The 21,781-nt window shown below is 35.0% G+C and overlaps 1 protein-coding gene and 1 long non-coding RNA gene across 5 annotated transcripts in view; one reads left to right on the forward strand and one right to left on the reverse strand.

Moving 5' to 3' along the window:
• Positions 1-21,781, forward strand: part of CUBN (cubilin) — a 265,984-nt gene that overhangs the window by 54,220 nt on the left and 189,983 nt on the right. Inside the window, exons 23-27 of the mRNA XM_072825664.1 lie at positions 13,230-13,422; positions 14,963-15,123; positions 15,527-15,708; positions 16,470-16,626; positions 19,251-19,438. Coding sequence (XP_072681765.1) covers positions 13,230-13,422; positions 14,963-15,123; positions 15,527-15,708; positions 16,470-16,626; positions 19,251-19,438 — 881 coding nt within the window. The remainder of the gene's footprint in view (positions 1-13,229; positions 13,423-14,962; positions 15,124-15,526; positions 15,709-16,469; positions 16,627-19,250; positions 19,439-21,781) is intronic.
• LOC140633316 (uncharacterized) overlaps positions 1-21,781 on the reverse strand; it is a 49,899-nt gene that overhangs the window by 14,939 nt on the left and 13,179 nt on the right. Inside the window, exon 4 of one of the 4 annotated variants that reach the window (XR_012030935.1) lies at positions 20,679-20,838. The exons of the other annotated variants lie outside the window; for them this stretch is intronic. This is a non-coding gene — a long non-coding RNA (uncharacterized lncRNA). The remainder of the gene's footprint in view (positions 1-20,678; positions 20,839-21,781) is intronic. 4 annotated transcript variants of the gene reach the window in all.

Here is a 21,781-nt window from a genome sequence, read left to right on the forward strand (position 1 = left end):
GAAGATTCCCTAGATGCTTATATTTTAAAGCTCCTACTCCCATAAATAAGTAAATAAATAAATATTTAAAAACTTCCACTTAGAATCCCTCCCTAGTTTCTCATTTATTTCTTTTCAGAGTGGCTGGCCACTATTCTTTATTTCATACAAAACTGCTGTTCTCTGGTAGTTCAAGTTCTATGTGTGGGTAGTATAGCTTTAGATTTCTCCAGAATCCTGAGTGTGAGTGAAGCAGATACTATTCTTTCCTGAGGGCCCCTTTCTAGGAGATGTTTTATTATCCAGCTAAAGCACATGGGAAATTGAATCCCCAGCAATCATCATACTTTATGTTAAACGATTGATGTAGTCACTGGACTTTGTCCAGGTATTCAACATCCAATGACCAAAATTGGCTTTTTAAGAAATTACAGTGTACACACAATTTTCCATACTTCTGTAATTTTATCTGCCTCATAGATTTGGCCCAAACCACGCTGAATACTAAGATTAGGATTTGGAGCCAGTCCCTTGAACTCTTTGGGCCACAGTTTTCTCATCTATAAAATTAAGGAGTTGGATTTGATAACCTCTGAGATGTCTTCTGGCTCAAATCAACCATGAACACAAGTTTAATTTGCTGCATGAATAAATTAGCTGTGTCTTAGATAGCATACAAGGCTGGTGGGGCCTGCTGGAAATATGGAAATCTTCATAACAATGTGCAAAGTAAGACATAGCACTGTGATGACTAACACAGCCCCACTAATACCACACTAGCTTACAAGGCAGTAGCAAGTACAGTAAGAACCACAGGAACCAAAATCATCTGGCAGGGAGGATATTCAAGTTAAATTTTAATTTAAAAAAAGGTTTTCAGAAAGACAAAATACAGATAAAGAAAGTTGAGAGAAAGGAAGGAAGCAATCTGGAGAGAAAAAGAAGCTGATAAAGAAATACAACATGGGGCACCTGGGTAGCGTAGTCAGTTCTGCTTTTGGCTCAGGTCATTATCTCGGAGTCTTGGGATCTAGCCTGGCATAGTCATTGGGCTCCCTGCTCTCCCCTCTCCCTGCTCGTGCTCTCTTTCTCTCTCTCACATAAATGAAATAAATAAATAAAAAGAAAGACAACACAAGAAAGATATTTGACAAAAAGAGGAGGGAACCCTGAGATGGCAAACTCAAAAGACTCTTCGATCTGCCTGCCTGGATGATAATCATTACTTTGGCCTCCGTCTGGTCCAGACAAGGGAGTATTTGCTTTCCAACCTTGGCTAAGCCCGGTTGGCCACTGTGCTCCTGCCCTTCACTGGGTGAACTCATCAGTCCAACTATTAGTCAGATATTCTAAACAGCAATTGGATGATGGACCCAGGAAGCCATATGGCACACTCAACTTACCATTTTGAAGCCTGTCTCAGTTTTCTATTGGGCAGAATGTGAGTGGCTGGCTGTCGTGAATTGTTGAGGGTGACCGTGAGGACTGCTGATGGGGGCTGGGAGACTGGTGTAGGGATTGTGCTAGTGACTGCCAGCCAGTGGGCTAACCCTCCAGGCAGCATGAGTCCTAGGGAGCTGCCCACCTGGAAATAGGAGGTGTTCGGTTGCATTCTTTTCAGTTGCCACTTTATTTTTTTGTATTTTCTGCAGAAAACAGAAACAGGAAAAAAAAAAAAAAAAACCAAAGGAAACTTAATCATTGGCCCTCATCCTATTTTATTGCTCTAGCAGAAGTTATTTTCAGAGCAATAATGGCAATATTTGGTTGGTGATTTCTAGTTCACAGCAGGTGTGAGGTTCTCTGCTGAAGTCTTTCCTGTCTTTATCTGATAAAGGTTAAATTTCCTGACTTGAATCCAGTTACTTTCCCATCTGTATTTCATGCCATGGGGCTATGATGTCAGCTCCCAAATATGTGTTTGGGAGGAAAGAGATTGGTTTCTGGTCATTACTTTGACTGTCTCCCTCATCACTGTTTCTGTCTGTGTCCAGATGTGCCTGGGATAGAGACGAAAAACTAACAAGTAAAATGGTTTTGGGTAGAAATCCTGAAGAATGTTTTTGTAACATTATGAGAGTAGCTTTTAAATGTTTACTTATTTAAAGTACCAAATATTTGAAATTTGGAAGAATATAGTTGATTAGCTAGCTAACTTTACTAATTTAAATTGTAATTTTATACTGTTAGCATCTCCTGCATATGCATTAAAATAATCTTACCAAGAGAAGACTTTAAAGATATAAGAAAGAACAGAGAAGTGCTCTTGATGCCTTTCTACTTTAATATTAGACAAAAATCCATATAACACTTAGTCCAATGTTTTTCACTGAAACATTCATGCCTCATTAGTGGGTCATGAAGTTAACTTACTAGGTTGCTATCTGCTTTTGTTCAAAGTATGGAACAGAATAGAAAGGAATGGAATAGAAAGTATCAGTTTATCATACAAAGTTTGATGTTGCCTCATGAAACCTGTTTGCAATATCTGTGTGTGTGCATGACTGATGTAAATGTATTTTTATGGTGTGTCAGAAAGTTCAAAACACAAATCCAGTATAATCATTTATTTTTTTTAATGAGGGGAAAGCAAAGAGGATGATTGAAGTTTCCTCTCAAGAATGCACAGCTAGTTGGTTTAGAAGCTAAACCAAAATAATCCAGTCCCAACATCTAATCCATTTGTTTCATCGTGTCCAGATGAGCCCTTGGAATTGCTTTAGATGAATTACACTTGGTGTGGCTGGTAACATTCAACTTTTAGTATGGAAGGACTCTAGTTAGTTTTTTCATATTTTCTGCAATTAAAGGTGGGGGAGAGTGCTCTACAGTTGCCTGGGAAATGGTCAGTAAGTGTCAGACCCACATCAAATACGGTTAAAAGTGGGCATTTGTGGGCTTTTCCAACCTCCCCATTCCCAGTTCAGAGTTCCCACTCTTACCCCATAGTCTATTTTTCAACAGTTGCCTGGAATGAGCCCAGAAGAGGCATCTAAGAGTGAGAAGTTAAGTGGTTACTGAACAGGGAAAAGAGGGTTTCTTTAGAAGAAGTGAATAGGGAGTACTGTTTATATCTTCAAACTTCAGTCCAGGAGATCAGTGTTCTCAGTTCAGATCCAAATATGTCTAGGGTGAGTTTTCACCAATTCAAGTGGTTCTAAAAAAAACTTTGCAGTTCTTTAGATATTCTGGAAGTTAAGTCCCAGCACATAAGTTGCTATAGAACTACAAATGAGATGTAATGGGGAATTAGACTATACCTGGTCATGCTGGTACTTTCCATGCTACAGAAAGGCTGATGGTGAAGTCACAAGTTTGGGTTCTAGGCCAACCTTGACAGTACCTTGGAAAGTTCCAAGCTCCCTCGTTCTTTCCATCCACCTTGAATTCTGTATTTTCCGCTATGAAATATTCAGATATTTTCCCTCTGGGAAAGGTGTTTAGTTAGTCTATTGATCTTTTAAAGATTTACTTTCTCATTGATCAGTATGTTCTCATATCTTTGTATATATGGGTATCCCAGCACTTTACATCTCAGTAGATTTGTCTTATTTAATTTATTACATTTCTTCATCCTTAGAATGAATGTGCTAGATGAAAAATTTGTGATATTCCTGGTCTTCTGCTCACCTTCATTTCTAGATTGACATGTCCTGCATGGAGAAAGCAGGGATTGTTAAAGAACACAGGATTTGGAAGAGGGACGACATGGGTTTGAGTTTTATCTCCGTCATGTCTGAACTAAGTGATGTTCAGAACTTAACCTGCAGGAGTCTCAGATTGCTTGTCCATACCTCTCTAAAAAGTGGACATTGTGATACATAGCTGTTTTACATAGGAAAGATTAAATGAGACATTCTATGTGAAAATTACCTAGTAGCTGTAAAGCACCATAAATGGTCCAGCTTTAAACTGGAATTACTGGAGCCCAAGTACAATTTCACAATAGCTGAGTTGGTAAGTTAGCTTATATTCATATCATTTCAATTAGTACCCTGTTAGGGAAATGAAAAAGCCATGGCCATGACTGCCTAGCAGCAAATTGTGGCAAAATGTTCGATTTTGGTTAAGGAAGTTCCTTTTTTCCTAAAAGAGAAACTGAACCTGAAATTTTATCTTCCCTGAAGTCCTCACTCTGAATAATGTTAACCAAACATGTCAGTCGAAGCAGGTGGTAGTTCCTGGGTTGACTATTTATTTAGTATATTTTTAGAAAGTCTGAGGTCATATGGATTCATGCAGACACAGAAGTCTCATAAATGATTTCAGGAAGCATCACCTATAGATTGATCCCTAATATAATTGGATAATCATGTAAAATATCTCAGATGGCAAAGCAGGGAGGTAGTGGAGGAGTTACCCACAATCTAGGGGCTCCCAAGGTGATACATTCCTCTGCTACAGGATCAGTTCATCCTCTTTCTGTCTCTTGGATTGTAGAGGAGTATTATCTACGTTTAGAATTTTCCTTTTTGATAATGAACTGAATGCTATGTTATTAAAACTTACTTGAAAATGCTTAGTAGAGGCAGAGATCCATTTTTAGACAAATAATAGTTCTGTGATTTTGTAATGGTTCACAGAGGACATTTGTATATGTTCTCTTTTCTTTCTTTACTTCTTTTTGGTTCTTGTTGGAGTTGGTCAGAAAGAAAGATTATGTGAGGCCTGCTCATAGTTGTTTTTGATCCTCAGAGATGTGCTTTTCCATTGCTAGTTCAGTTGAATATACTGGATGGAAGAAATATATTTTTCCCCTTCATCTCTTTGTAAATGTTAGACCATAATAAAAAAGGAAACTGCCATTGGATATAAAGAAATGGCATTTTTAGTGGTGCGTGGGTGGTTCAGTCAGTCAAGCATCTAACTCTTGATTTTGGCTCAGGTCATGATTTCAGGGCTGTGAGATTGAGCTCCATGTCAGGTTTCATGCTGAATGTGGAGTCTGCTTTAGATTCTCTCTCCCTCTCTTTCTTCCCTTTCCCACCCCAACTCCCTCTCCCTTGAACATGAGAGCACATACATGTGCATGCTCTCTCTCTAATAAATAAATAAATAAAAGGTATTTTTATGTTTACATTTTGTATAGATATAATAAACATCAGGCAAAACATGAATTTCCTTTTGTAGAACTAGATCCAGTTTTAATTGTTTTTGCTTTATTGTGAAGCAGAAGAGAACACCAAACCCAAGCGTTAGTACATCTCAATATTAATATTATTCTAGAAAGAGCCATTTATGCCATGAAGGGGAAAGAACATAAATGATGTACAAACTTAGGTAATAGATAAGAGGAGTTACTAACGTCTCCAGAAATAGATGCAGTAAGTTCAGAAATCCATTGTTTTTCTCTCCACAAAACCAGACATGTGAATCTCATAAAACTACAACCAAACTTTAATATTAAATATTCTATTTAGTATTTATAATGAATGTACCTTCAAAATAATTTTTATTTCTGTTTTAGTTTTATTTATTATTTATTGGATAGCTGAATTATGTATTAGCTTTACTTTAAAGAACTCAACCTGTCTTTGCATGGAACCTTCAAACTTTTAATATAACAGAGATTTTTATTTCATAATTTCATAAAGTGAAAGTCATCTGTAATTTCAACAAATATGTGTATGCATATTATCACTACTCCATTCAAGATGTAGAACAACTTTGGTATCCCCCAAAATATCCTAGAGTTCTTTTGATCGACCCTTCTACAACCTCCATCTCAACAACTGCAGACCTGCAGTTCACTATGAACTAGTTTTTTTTTTCTGTTCCAAAAAGCAAATATGGGTGGGAACATACAGTATGCACCCTTTTATACCTGGCTTCTTTCATTTAGCATAATGCTTCTGAAATATGTTTATGTCTTTCCACTAATAAGTAGTTCTTTTTTGTTTAATTGCTGAATTGCCTTCTATTGAATATATCATTATTTGATTATCTAGTCACTTATTTTGGGGAAGTTGGATTGTTTCCAGTTTTTGGTATTATGAAAAGAAACTGCTGTGAACATTGATGTACAGTTTTTTTGTGTGTGTGTACTTATGTCATCGGTTCTTTCAGATAAATATCTAAAAGTAGAATTTCTTTTAGGTCATATGGTAATTCTATGCTTAATTTTATGAAAAAATGACAGGCTGGTTTTTGTCCCCAAAGTGATTATACCATTTTATATTCTTACCTGCAGTGAATAAGAGCTACACTTTCTCCACATCTTTGCAACACTTGGAATTGTCGATCTTTCATACTTAGCCTCTAGCAGTTGTGCAGTAGTAGTGCCTCATTGTTGTTTTAATTCACATGTCCCTGATGACTAATAGTGCTGAGGACCTTTTTACATGCTTATGGACAATTTATACATCTTCTTTGATTAGGTGTCCATTAAATCGTTTGGTTCATTTTTGTGTTGTCTTATTATTGTCTTAAGTTATATATTCTGGAAACAAGTATGTCCTTTGTCAGAGAAATGCATTACGAATGTTTTCTCTTTGTGTACAGCTAGCCTTTCTTTTATTTTCCTTAAATGGTATTGTTTGAAGGGCAGAAGTATATGTCCTGTTTTTCCTTTTATGGTTAGTGTTTTTTGTATATTGTCTAAGAAATCTGTGCCTACCAAAGTGGTGAGAATTTTTTCCTGTGCATTTTTTTAAGATTTTATTTATTTATTCATGAGAGACGAGAGAGAGAGAGAGACAGAAAGAGAGAGAGAGAGAGAGAGGCAGGGACACAGGCAGAGGGAGAAGCAGGCTCCATGCACCGGGAGCCCGACGTGGGACTCCATCCCGGGTCTCCAGGATCACGCCCTGGACTGAAGGCAGCGCTAAACCACTGACCACCTGGGCTGCCCTTTCCTGTGCACTCTTCTACAAATTTTATAGTTTAAAGTTTCACATTTATGTTTATGATCCACTTGAGTTAATTTTTCTATATCAGATGTGAATTATGTGTCCAAGTTAACAAATGGTATTTAATTGTTCAAACACTCTTTGTTGTAAAAAAGGTCTTTTTTTTCACTGAATTACCTTTACATTCTTGTTGGACATTGATTGCCTGTGTATGTTTGGGTCGGCTTCTGGAATCTGTATTCTATCCCACAGGACATTATATTATAATATTACATAATTTTATAGTGTGTCTTAAAATCAGGAAGTATAAATACTCCAGATTTTTCAAAGTTGTTTTGATTATCCTAGATCCTTTACATTTCCATATATCTTGTAGAATCAGCTTTTCAATTATTACTTAAAAATCTACACCAAACCAAATCAAAACAAAACTTATTGGGAATTTGATGGAGATTATGGTAAATTTATAGATCAATGTAGAGACAAAGTGTCTTAAATGGAGTCTTCCAACCCATAAACATATTTTACTTCTCCATTTGTTCAAATATTTTAAAATTTGTTTCACCAATGTTTTAAAGATTTCACTATAGAGTTTTTGCATATTTCCATTAAGCTTATTATCAAGTGCTTTTTGTTTTTTATGCAATTATAAATGATTATTTAAATTTTCTTTTTCAGTTGTTTGGCTCATATTTGCAAGTTAAATTGATTTTTGCATATTTTCCTTCTATACTGTAACTCTGTTAAACTCAGTTATTCTGGTAAGCTATCTGTGAATAAGAACAGCTATATTTTTTTCCTTTCCAATTTCTCTCTCTCTCTCTCTCTCTCTGCCTTATTGCTGTGATTAGCAATATTCTAATTCTTCTGTATTATGTTGAATGGAAAGGATGAGTTTGAACATATTGACCTTGTTCTTAATCTTAACAGGGAAGCATTTATCCTTTATTATATAAGTGTCATGTGAGCTTTGGGTTTTTCATAGGTGCCTTTCTTCTTCTTTCTTCTTTTGCTATTGCTCTCTTTTCTTTTCAGCTTATAGAATATTTTTAATACTCTTTCATTTCCTTCATTGGCTTTTTTTAAAAAGATTTATTTATTTATTTAGAGCATGAGCAGGGAGAGAGGCAGAGGGCAAGGGAGAAAGAATCTCAAGCAGACTCTGCTCTGAGCATGGAGCCCAATGAGGGCCTCCATCTCAGGCCCCTTTGATCATGACTTGAGCAGAAATCAAGAGTCTGATGCTTAACCTACTGAGCCACCCATGTGCCCCTCTCACTGACATTTTAATTGCACCTCTTTTTTATGTATTTGCTCAAGAGCTAATAAAATGCTTTCTTCACTTAAGAGTAAGACTGCTGAGAGTTAATATGCTACTACTTCACACCTCATACCTTATGTTTTATAGCTAACACTGCATTTCACACACTCTCACTTCACAAATGTAATAATCTCATAATAGTATATAATTCTGTCTGCCCCCTTCTTTGTGCTACTTTAATTGTATCTTTTAATTCTACTTAAGTTGTAAACTCCACCTTAATATTATTTTTGCTTTAAATGATTAACTTTTTAAAGAAATGATGAGAGGAAAAACAATCTTTATATTTATTCAATTGTTTGCCATTTCTGGTTTTCTCCATTCTTTCTTATAGATACATGTTTCTCTTTGTTGTAATTTGTCTTTGGTGTGACAGACATTGTAATTTTTTATACAGTATAGGTCTTCTAGTGATGAATTCTCTTAGCTTCTGTTTGTCTAAAAATGTCCGTTCTGCACTCTCATTTTGAAAAACTTTTTCTGGAAGTGCCTGGATGGCACAGTTGGTTAAACTTCTGACTCTTGGTTTTGGCTCAGGTCATGATCTTGGGCTCCATGCTCTGCATGGAGTCTGCCTAAGATTCTCTCTCCCTCTCCTCCTGCCCCTCCTGCTCCTGCTCTTTCTCTCTCTCTCTCTCAAATAAATAAATACATCTTTAATTTTTTTTAAAAAAGAAAAACTTCGGAGATCCCTGGGTGGCTCAGTGGTTTGGCACCTGCCTTTGGCCCAGGGTGCGATCCTGGAGCCCTGGGATTGAGTCCCGCATTGGGCTCCTGGCATGGAGCCTGCTTCTCCCTCCCTCTGCCTCTCTCTCTCTCTCTCTCTCTCTATGTCTATCATAAATAAATAAATCTTTAAAAAAAAAAAAGAAAAACTTTTCTGGATGACTAAACTTTTTTTTTCTCTCAACACCTTAAAAATGTATTCCACTTTCTTCTTGCCTCCATTGTTTCTTTCTTTTTTTTTTAATTTTTTAAAATTTATGATAGTCACAGAGAGAGAGAGAGAGAGAGGCAGAGACATAGGCAGAGGGAGAAGCAGGCACCATGCACTGGGAGCCCGACATGGGATTCGATCCCGGGTCTCCAGGATCACGCCCTGGGCCAAAGGCAGGTGCTAAACCGCTGCGCCACCCAGGGATCCTGCCTCCATTGTTTCTAATTAGAGTCTAGCTGCTATTCATATCATGGTTTCCCTGTGTATAATATGTTATTTTTCCTCTAGTTCCTTTATTTTTCTTATATTTGTTTTTTAATAGTTTAAGGTACCCAAGTGTGATTTTCTTTTATTTATCTTGCTTAGGATTAACTAAACTCTTTGAAGCTAATTTGATTTTTTTTAATTTGAGAGAGTTTTAGCCACTATATATATATATTTTTTTTAAACCTATTTTCATTATCTTCTTCTAGGTCTCCAATTATATGTATGTTAGACTATGTTTTTTTTCCAAGTTTTGAGAATCTGTTCATTTTTCTGCATGGTTTTCATCTTTTTTTCTTCAGATTAAATCATTTCTATCGATAAACCTTCAAGTTCAATGATCCTTTTTCTTCTACTCAAAGTTTCAATTTAGCCCATTCATGAATTTTTAAATCTCAGTATATATATATATTTTTTTTTTCTAATTTCAGTAGATGTATCATACAGTGTCATATTATTTTATTATTTTCAGGTCACTTAGTATACTGTGAAGTTATAGAATTTCCATATGATTCTTTTAATAGGTTCCTTTTTATGTATATTTACCACTGAGTGTATGTTTTTCTTTAAGTCTTTGAGCATATTTTTAGTAGTTGCATTAAAGTTTTTGTCTGCTAGTCTAATATCTGGGCCATCTTCGAGTCACAAGTTCACATCTTTTTCTTGACTATGATTTATATTTCTCTGTGTATTTGTATTAGTAGCAGTTTCTGAGTTTTATTCTGGATATGGTGAATGATATGTTTAGAGACTCTGCTTTCTCTTCTCTTTCTCTGAAGCTTTATGGGAGTTCATATTTCACTGATTGTCTTGTACTTGTATAGATTTGTACTTTTTATTTGTTAAGGCATATTTGTGAAAATCCTCAGGTGTTTCCTAAACCCTTGTTACTAGGTAGGTCTCAATCTCTAAGTTTCATCACTCCTGCAGGTCTTGTCAAGATTTATACTTTAGTAGGGAAACTCTGGAAAGCCTTACTCTTGATCATGGTCTTCATTTCTAAAGTGTGGCTTCCCTGGTGTCTCAACTGGGTGCTTGGCATGCAAATGAAGGGATTCTGATTGGTGGAGAACTCCATAGTCTCCCAGCATTGCCTGGCTTCTAGCTTCCAGTCTAATAGCATCTATTCTCTGGCATGCCCCTTGAACTCACTTCATGTATACCCAGCCCAGGCTTAGGAACGAATACATAGGAAACTTTATATCTCCTCTCTGTATACTTCTTCCTTACTAGAGCATTTTTCTGCAGTTCTAGCTCCTTTTACAGCCCTAAACTCAGATTCCTGCTTCCTCAGCTCAACAGAACTATCATTTACTACTTGGACTTCAGCAAATTGCTGTGATCAGAAAATTCTGCACAGGTAAAGAGCCAAGGAAACAGAGTCCCACCTCATGAATTTTCTGTCTATCACAGATCACAATCTTGAACTGCCCATTGCCCAGTGCCTCATCTATTTTGTCCAGTTTCATAGTTGTTATGGAGAGGGCCTAGTTTAGTACTAGTTATTTGTCATGGCTGGAAGCAAAAAATTCTATAGTTTAGATTGAATGAAGATGATAAAATTAATATTAAAGGATCTCAGTCTACTCAGGAGAGGACATAGGAAGGAGGGAGAGTAGAAACATGATGTGATAAAAGTAGAGGGGGTAATAGGATGGGGATAGAGTGGGAAAAAAATTAGATATTTGTCCCACCCTCTAGGTTTTCAATGTATTATGTAATATAATTTCAACAAATATTTATTAGATGTAATCTGAGCCAGATAATATAGTAAATGACAGTTAATAATTGTTAATAAGGTCCTGTTTCTATTTCCAGACATAGTGGAGGAAACGTACTCCCATAAAAACAATCAGTAACATATTTTTCTGGCTCAAAATTCTAATTGCATAAAGTTTTATTGAGCACAAGGAAACCAATTTTGCTTGATTTGGAGAAGTGTCACAGAGGAGGTGATATTTGACTTTCACCTTAAATGATGTATGAGTTTATTTGGGTACGCGAGGAACATTATCTCTAAGAGCAATTGATCTAGATATTTGATTGACTGGCTAAAGCTGTCTGAATGTGAGGGTGATCAATGAATCTGCCAGTTCTGTCAGTTCAGGGAGACTGGGTCATAGCTTTCATTTAATGTCCATTTGATCCATGAGTTTTTATCTTAGTAATATTCATTACCGATATGAAATATTTAATATACCGCTACTTCCCCCCCTTCTTTCTGCCCCCCTTACCTCTACATTGCCTTTTCTTCCTGCCTTTCCCACCCTTCCTTCCTCCCTCCCTCCCATCATTTTTTCCTCCTTCCTTCCTTTCTTGATTCTTGAAGAAATATTTCTTGGTGGACTATAGAAAAATATACAATATTCATATTTGAAGTTAAATATCACCTTCAATTGTTTTCAATAAAGTCAAGCCTTGCTTCCTTTATGTTTAAAATAGAGTAAGCCAAATATTTGAAGAATTCCTATTACCCTGAGGATTATATATAGGTAGTAGATCCTGTAATATTTTCTCTATATCTCTGTGCTCTCAATACCAGTGGCTTCTCTCTTCTTTTCTGAGTATGATTATGTAGCAGCAAATGGGGAATGTACACATCCAAATATCCTCATTTTCTTTTTTCACTCATAATAAAGTATAATAGTTTATTCTCCCCAAAACATTTTACTAGAAGGCCTGTGTCTACTCCTTGCCCCTAGATTTATGTTATACAGTTGAAGATACATTAAAAATACATTGAAACCAGATTTTCTTTGGAAAATATCTCAGATTTGAAGTGAATAGGAGATTGGGTTGGTTTTAAGTATAGAGTTTGATGGACTGAGTATATAAAGTTAAAACTCTTAACATAGAACAGTTAATATTGAATTACAACATAAAATTGCCCAAATACTGTTTTTTAAAGATTTATTATTTAATTGAGAGAGTGAGAGCAGAGGTGAGAGGCAAAGGGAGAGGGAGAGGGAGAGAGAGAGAGAGAGAGAGAGAATCTCCAGCAGACTTGATGTGGAACTTGATCCTATAACCCTGTGATCATGGCCTGAAGCAAAATCAAGAGTTGGATGCTTAACCGACTGAGCCACCCAGTGCCCCTTTAAATAGTATTTTAATGTTTTATATGAATGATCTAATTTAGTCTTCATCATTTATGCTTTACTTTTTATATACTTTTCTGAACTACTTTGAAACATAATGATGATTACTACCATTAATAGAGCACATACCATGTGACAAGCCATTTAACTGCATTATCTCTAACCCTTACTTATATAGTCAGAGATAGTTACCATCTCCCCTTGGGAGATGAGGCTCAGATGGGGAAGCAACTTGCCCAAGGTTGGATAGCTTGTCAGTGTTTGAGCTAGGCATTGATTTAAGGTCAATCTGATTCCTGACACTTATGTTCTGTTCTTCACATGGCTGAGGTATCTGCTTTGTCATTTCTCATAAATGCATGCTTTGACGAAAACCATTTTAAAGGCAAAAAGAAACCATTTTAAAGGAAGGTTATGAAAAGAAGAATATAACTGAATGATTTCTAGGCCCCCTCTGTGATCTCTGTCCAAATGTCCAAACCGAATGTTTAATATTTAGGGCAATGTGCATGGATTCAAAAAGTATAACACTTCCAAGGTCTAAGAAGTTATGATATATGTAACAATTTCCACTACATAGCTTAAGTTTACTATTAATAATTGTTTTTGCCTTTGAGATTTAAAAAAACTTTCTGAAAGGAAATCATTCTTTAGCATTCCAGAATGACCTATTGAAAATCAAGTACACTGGCACAAATTAATGAAGTGTATATACTTATGTATAGATCTTAAAAATGTAACTTGATATTTTCTGTTTTCTCTCTTGTGCTCTATTTTCACAGCATGCATGGAAGACTACACAGAAAACTCTGGGACTTTTACTTCTCCAAACTTCCCCAATAATTACCCCAACAATTGGAAATGCATTTATAGGATCACAGTGGAAACCAGCCAACAGATTGCATTACACTTCACAAATTTCGCTTTGGAGGAGGCCATTGGTGGACAGTGTGTAGCAGATTTTGTGGAAATCAGGTAAGGAAGGACCTTTATTTTGCCACCTTTTTCATTATTGGTTTTTATTCATAATCTTTCCTAGAAAATTAAAGAAAACACATGGAATTTCTCTGTAAAGCTCCCTGTTGGGCTCTTTCTTGAAGTATATAAAGCTTGTCATGTGGAATCTGATTTAACAGAAGAAAAATAGAAAGTTGCATAAGAATCAGTGGTTATTTTGAAGTGATTAGTTTTTTGAGAATATTTGAAAATAAATTCCAGATTTTATCTGGACAGATTAAACAGATGTACTACTACTCTGAAATTAGATATTTGCAATTATTGATTACCTACTTTATTTATGGAAAATCAATTTAAATTTTAAATTGTTTATTGTCTATTTAGTCTAATTATATCATGAAAATTATGGTAAGATAACCTTAAAGTTTTCACAAAGTTTTTTGTGTTCAAGTAATAAGAGTTTAGCTTGTGAATTTCAGTGTGATACTTTTTTTCTTTAATTTTTTGGTATTTAGAGAGAATGAATTTAAAAGTTACATTTGCAGTAAAGATAAGTTAACTTGTATATTGCTATCTACCCAGATCATTACACTGAATTAAATTAGGCTGGTCAGCTTAGTGTGTATTTGGTCAAATTTTTTATTTGGCCTTTCAAAAGCCTGGAATATTATATTCTTTTATAATAAATATTATTTTATGATGTAAAGTGAGGTACTAAAATAATAAATCACAATTTTATCATATAATGCCAGAATAATATAATTTCCTGAATTTATAATAATCATTAGATTTTAATGTTTAGTGAATCCCAACCCCTCTTTTTTTAGGCTTGAAAAAGCTACAGATTACAAAATAGATTTAAGACCCCAAAAGTTCTTGGGGAAGAATTATTTTCAAAATTTTGCTCAATATGTTGAATATAACATTAAATTTTGAAAAATTCAAATTAGAAGGAAATCACTGAACTTTTTTTCTGTAAAATTAAGCAAAATTTGTTTATACTGTTAATAATTATGGCTTCTTTATCTCATGTTCTCTGACACATCTGCCAGATGCTTCGTTTGAGGGTGAGACGATTAACCTCTTTCTCTCGGCTCAAAATTAATTTTATATGTCACATGAACCATAAATGAGATGGTTTATTAAGCTATTCAAATACTATTTATTTTTTTAAAGATTTTATTTTATTTATTTATTCATGAGAGAAATAGAGAGAGGAAGAGGCAGAGACACAGGCAGAGGGAGAAGCAGGCTCCACACAGGAGCCCGGTTGCAGGACCCAATCCCGGGACAGGGATCACGGCCTGAGCCAAAGGCAGATGCCCAACCACTGAACCACTCAGGTGCTCCTCAAATGATATTTATTAAAGTGAAAAATTGAAAACTTGAAATAGTGATTTAGGATATTTTTAAGAAAAAAAAAAGAATATTTTTAAGAAAGATTTGACGGACATAAACTGATCTGTTTGCAATCTCAAAATTCAAATAATATATATTAAATGTTTACACCGTAATATTATCAATAACCAACAGTGATCACATGTGTGTTTTGTCACAGAGATGGAGGCTATGAAACTTCACCACCCCTGGGAACATACTGTGGCTCAATTCCACCTCCAAGAATCATCTCTCACAGTAACAAACTATGGTTACAATTTACAAGTGACTTCCTGGGCTCAGGGCCTGGATTCTCAGCTTACTGGGATGGATCATTAACAGGTAAATGGCAAAGAGCTGTATTTTCTTGGGGAATCTAGTCTGATTGATTTCTTGATTCTTAGGCTGCCATGCTTTTATCCAATTTCTTCCAGCTGTATTTTTGTTATTACTATTTGTACTAAACTTCAGCTTTGCAAATATTTCTGAATTAATAGCAACTCTTTTGTTTTTGTTTTTGAGGATAGAATAAGAGGAAATGTCTTGGTTCCATGATATATTTCCTCAAGCTGCTCATCTTGGTTAGGGGAAGGAAAAAACATTGATATAGGCTAGCTACTCTTTGGTGATGCAGTTTTATCTGCAACAAAGGAGAGTAACAGTAGCCCCAATTTGATATAGACAAGAAAATTCAATTTTACCATAAAGAAAAAGATATAGATCATCATATCTCTTTCTCCTGTAGGTTGTGGGGGTAATATCACGACTCCCACTGGCGTGTTCACGTCTCCCAGCTATCCAATGCCCTATTACCACAGCTCTGAATGCTATTGGTTGTTGAAAGCCAGCCACGGCAGCCCATTTGAACTGGAATTTGAAGACTTTCACTTGGAGCATCACCCAAACTGCACTTTAGATTATCTGGCTGTATGTATGAAGTTCAGTTGTTTCTTTTGCTTCTCTCATTCCACCCACACACATAAATACATTTATTTGTATCTTTGAAACTTGGTAAAGGGGAACATTTAAAATATACACAAAAAATTCAAGTAAGATAAAAGAAAATTTGATGAAAATGATAGCCTTCTAAGTATGGCATGTATTATTGCATGGATTGGTACACTAAGTATTTAAAATATATTGAATATAGACTGTTAAGATATGGTTAAAAGCTCCCAAAAGGAGTTATGAGATCTATCATAATTATGATCTATGTAATTTCTACATATTCATTGAAAAATAATGATGTAGTGGACTATATTGGTGAATTACAGAAGATAACTGAAGTCATCCAGGTAGGACTCTTTATAGTAGCCACAATTCATTCTTGTCCATTAAAAAAATCTAAATAAAAACATGCATTAGAATGTCATAAATTATAAATTCTGAAATCAAAAGGCAAAGAGAATTACTGAAAACAGATATGGTCTTAAAAATATGTATTAGTCTTTCATTTTTAATCTTCAAATTTCTCCTGGGTTTGCACACTTACCACTATGCACAGCTGTGGGTACATGGCCCAAGCTCACTACCCAAGTTTATAGACATTTAAATATAATTTTTAAAGATATTCAGGGCTCTTCTTTTTTATATCGTGTATTTCGTGTATTCCTTTTCTTCTTAAGATTTGAGTCCTTAAATAATGTGTATAGCCATAATCATCTGACGTTTAAAATGTTTCATTAAAGGTATATGATGGCCCAAGTACCAGCTCTCATTTGCTAAGTCAGCTTTGTGGGAATGAAAAACCGCCTGTCATCCGTTCTACTGGAGACAGCATGTTTTTAAAATTCAGGACAGATGAAGATCAACAAGGAGGTGGCTTCTTAGCCAAATACCAACAGAGTAAGTATGCACGCTGGCTGCTTGGTACCTTTGGTGGGTTATCAGTCTCCTGATAATGAAACAAACAGAAATAAGGATAACCTAGTGGTTCGAGCAATTGAAATAAATCTTTGCTCTTTATGAAAAAGATTTAATTCTATTTCAGAGAAAAATGTGTAACATTAAATTTAATGCCATATAACTGAAGTATGTGATAAGCTATACAAAATGGAGTATTTAATATTGAGATAGTTGCCATTGGGCTAAAAATCAGTGTAACAGGTTAACAGGGAATGAGTTTTCATTTGTATCAAATATTACAGTCTTCTAATTAGACATTATTCCATTGCACATAGTATCTCCCACACTATTTTTTTTTTTTTGGTTTTGCACTTCAAATAGTATCTTAATTTTTATGAAGGGAAACTACAGGTCTTATAAATCATATATAAAGTCGGCACATTTTTTTTAAGATTTATTTATTTTAAAGAGAGTGTGTGCAAGTAAGGGAGGGGCAGAGGGAGAAGCAGAATCCTGAAGCAGACTCTCCGCTGAGTGCGGAGCCCCATGAGAAGCTGATCCCAGGACTCTGAGATCATGACCTGAGCTGAAATTGAGTCAGTCGCCCAAACAACTGAGCCACCCAGGCGCCCCTAGAATTAAATACTTTCTAATGTTAGTTTCCAAATGGATATAAACAAAGCTCCCTTGAATTTATGTTATTTAATAAACACTTGTGTTTGTGAAAGTACAGTTCCTTGCCCACTACCTAAATTTATCCATATTTTGACAGTTACCTAAAAATAGAATTGAAAGTCACTAGATCGAAAAAGTGAATACACAAAATCCCTTTGAATTAGTTGAAAGCGTATTAATGTTTGACCTTGATTATATGTGAATTTGCAAATATTCACATTTACTTACATGTGAGGGTTAGGCTGAATTTTAGATAGTTTTGAATACTGAGTTTTAATGATAAGATGCTTTATTTTTCAGAAGTTCATCATAGTATATGTAAAGCTCTCCTAAATTCTCTCAGTGATATTTCTTTTTGGTTTTAACATAATCATTTCTCTAAATTTGTTACTGCTGCAGTAATTTGTTTCTTGGTTATAGTCAGATTGCTTATTAAGGATCCCCCTTTTATTCCTGTGATTGTTTTATTTTTCTCTCACAATTTTAGAACACTGAAGAAGTAACAATGTACATGGCATATAGGTCCTTAAAGGCAAAATCAGGACTAACCAGTGAGATTTTCTGTAAAATTTTTCATATGAAATTGCAAGTTTGAAGATAGAATAATTTCTGAGCACTGAGAGCAGCCCATATGGTTTAATGGAATATATTTTCCTATAACCACTGGGGCACACGATGCCTCTCTGCCTCATAGCTATAACTTCTCACAGGCATTTGAAGCCACAAAATTATTCTTTATAATTCCTTGGTGAATAAAAAGGTGACCCAAAGAGAAATAGTTTGAGTAAACCAAAGTTTACATATGATGTTCTAGGGACGCATGGGTGGCTCAGGGGTTGAGCATCTACCTTCGGCCGAGGGCGTGATCCTGGAGACCGGGGATCGAGTCCCACGTTGGGCTTCCTGCATGGAGCCTGCTTCTCCCTCTGCCTGTGTCTCTGCTTCTCTGTGTGTGTGTGTCTCTCATGAATAAATAAATAAAATCTTTAAAAAAAAATATGACGTTCTAGTTACCTGTCAGGAAGAGTATAGTTGTAGAACTGCATCTCTGAACCACATTTTTCAGAGACCATTTTTTTCAATATAATGTTTATTTTCTCATTGTCTTTTATCGCATAATCATACAGACAGTATGGACAAGGCTTGAAATAAAAGCATGTATATACTTTGTTCCCGTTGTTATTTTGGGTTGAATGTGGCACTGAATCCCAGGACTAGTCAGCCATACCTAGAGGTTTCTAGTATAGTTTTGTTGCAAACTTAGCTGAGGAAACATCACCAGTGGATGGGAGACTTTTTTTTCAAAGTTTAAGGTTTTAATTTCTTCTTCAAATCCTTTACATTCCCTCTATTCATTTGTTACTTCCTGATGACTAATGAGGAATAACGGAGGCTTTATTGTGAATTTCATGCTGACTTCTAAATGCTCAACAAAGCTATGTTGTTATTCATTTTTAGCATTCACATAGAACTTTGTGTTTTCAAACTGTTGAGTTTAAAGGTCAGGATTTCTGTTCCTTCCAAACGTTAAAATTAGAAAAACAGAAGCATAGAATATTTAATACACTTCTGTAAGTAAACAAATTAAACTGCTTTCTGGGTAGTGCTATTACTCTGCTCTCCACCAATTCACAGGAATTTGATGCCTAATAGACAATTTTCATGACACTTTAAAGTTTATGAACTCACTTGAATATTACTTCACATTAATTCTAAATTAAGACCCTTTCACTATAAAAATGCTGTATTATGTATATGTGTGTGATTATATATATGATATATATTCTATATATGTAAATATGTATATACATAATATATACAAATATGTAATATATAAACTATGTATATATTTTAATCTAGATATTTTCTTAAAGGAAAACGTCATACATCTTGGAGCAATTATGAAATATATGATAGTGGTTCCTAGTAATCGTGGTTATTTTTTGCAGCATGTAGGAATGTAGTAATTGTAAACCGAAACTATGGCATCCTAGAGAGTATACATTATCCAAATCCCTATTCTGACAATCAGCGTTGCAACTGGACCATCCAGGCAACAACTGGCAACACGGTGAATTACACATTTTTGGCATTTGAATTGGAAAATCACATAAACTGCTCTACAGACTATTTAGAGGTATGTATTCTGAAGCTAAATAAGTCACTGCATTTTCAGATCAAGTTAGGCAAGCCAAACTAGAAGCCATCCTGCTCTGTAGAACTGAATCTCTGTGGCCCTACACATCCATAATATGCCAGCTACCCAAGGTATTTCAACAGGCCTATTTCATGTCTTTTCACTACATCATATTAATGTAAGGATTTAATATTAATCTAATTTATTAAATATTAATTTAATTAATTTAACCCACTAAATTATATACACAAAGGATTATGTATGTTTTTAGGTTTCAGTTTGACTTCTGAACTGATTGACCTCTTATTATTTAAATAATCCAGGAGTAAAAGAATAACTTCTATTTTTTGTTGCTTGTTTTTATCAGTGTTCTCTACAATAAGCAGGAGATCAGAAAATATTTGGGTACCTGGCTTTATTTAATACCTAATTACCTAATTGCCTGATAATAGAAATCATGATTTTAATTCTTATTTTTAAATTTAAGTGCATTTCAGTTAATTTTTCTCTCAGTAAAGCAGAAATTTCTATTTGTTATAATAATGACCATCTGTAGCTTTTATTCAACTCCCTGTGTATAATGCTACTCAATGAAAATTGCTTGAAAATTAGATAGCCCAAAATAACCTATTTTTACAATAAGATACTTTATTTCTAAAAGATTATTTGCTAATTTACATATGTGACTTTTTAGGGCTATAGATTGAAAAATTAGGCAGCTACTTAATTTGCTTACTTTATTAATGTAATTATGCATTCAGATATAAAATTATATGGTTTATAAACTATTATATTAATTTAGAAATTATGGTTTCCACTTTCATACTTCATAAGACAATTTTACTGAAACCACTTAGAATATTTTGACATCAAGTTTTGTCATTAATAAAATCCCTTTTTAAGTCCATCTAACATATCATTTTTATATTCATCTACATTTTTCATATATAATACTTTTGAATCCACATATGTTTTCACTAAAAATCTTTACTGAAGTGACAAGTGCCCCCTCTGGTAGCATTGTACACTCCACCCCTCCTCATCCGTGCTACCTATCCACAACACAGTGACTTAGTGAGTTTCTTCTTAAGGCGAACAGTGATTTTTAGAAGCCTTGTTTACAAAGACTTCAATATCCAGCACTTATAACTTTAAGGACACATTCTTCGGAAAAAAATCCTTTTTATCCTTGTAAAATTCTCTTAACCTTCTATTTTATAAGTTCTTTTTAAAAACTTACCATTGATTGAGACTGTTTGAGGTTAATACCTCTTTTCCAAATAGCCCTTTTGTTTTTCAAAAGGAAGAAGAGAAAGCTTCCTGTACTTTGGAGACTTGGGAGGTCCTGAATACGTGGAGTCTCTTGTTTCCGAGGGATAATTTTTTTGAGTGAAATCTTGCTTTATATTTAGAAAAATTCAATATTATAGAAATAGCAGCCATAGTGTTTACTCGTTAGAGAGTGATATTTACTAGTAGTCAAAGAAAATATGACACAACATCAAACACACTTACAAGCATGGACTCAACAGTGGTTTTAAAGTTTTCAGTAGTGTTCAGATGATCTACACAAGCTTAATAATGGTATGTTTGTCTCATTGCATTTCTTTACATGGTAAGATCTTGTTCATTCTTTAGGGGAAATGGAAGAGTTCTTTCACACCACAAACACAGCAGTTTATCTTATCCCATTTTTACCAGTTGTGATTACAAACACATGCCCTATTGGACCATGAGACTTTTGAAGGTCTAAGCTGTCTCCTACTGAATATGTTACCTGGGCCTTGATAATAGAGTTGGGATCTTATAGGCATTCAGTGAGCTCAGGATAAATTGAATATCACAGCCATATTGTAGCATCAACATAATGATAGCTTTTAATTAATGAGAAAGAACTGAATTCCAAACTGGTCTTTTTGTATAATTCCTATGTATTCACTGCACTTCTACCACTTGAGCACAAACCAAAAGAGAACTCATGGCCTTGCAGAGTGTTCCATGTGTAAGGATATGCCAGGCACCATAAGAGTGATTTGATGAAAGTACAACAAAGAAAGCTGCAGAGGGGAGGAAGCTTTTGACCTGGACCTTCAAGGAGGCTTTGGAATAAAGAGTGGGGGAGGAAATGAGATGGAAATTTTCCAGGGACTGGTTTCCACGTCTTTGGACTGACTTGAGGATGGAAGTGTAACAAAAAGACCCATCAGATAATTTTTGGAGGTGTTTGAAAACTGTCAAATGAAAATACTTATTCCAACAACCACAGAGCTTCTCATTAGAGGCCCTTCATAGATGATGTTAGACTCATGCCATTTATCTTGTGCAACATTGATGGTAAAAGCA

This window comes from Canis lupus, chromosome 5, assembly GCF_048164855.1.
Source record: "Canis lupus baileyi chromosome 5, mCanLup2.hap1, whole genome shotgun sequence".
Taxonomy (NCBI): domain Eukaryota; kingdom Metazoa; phylum Chordata; class Mammalia; order Carnivora; family Canidae; genus Canis; species Canis lupus.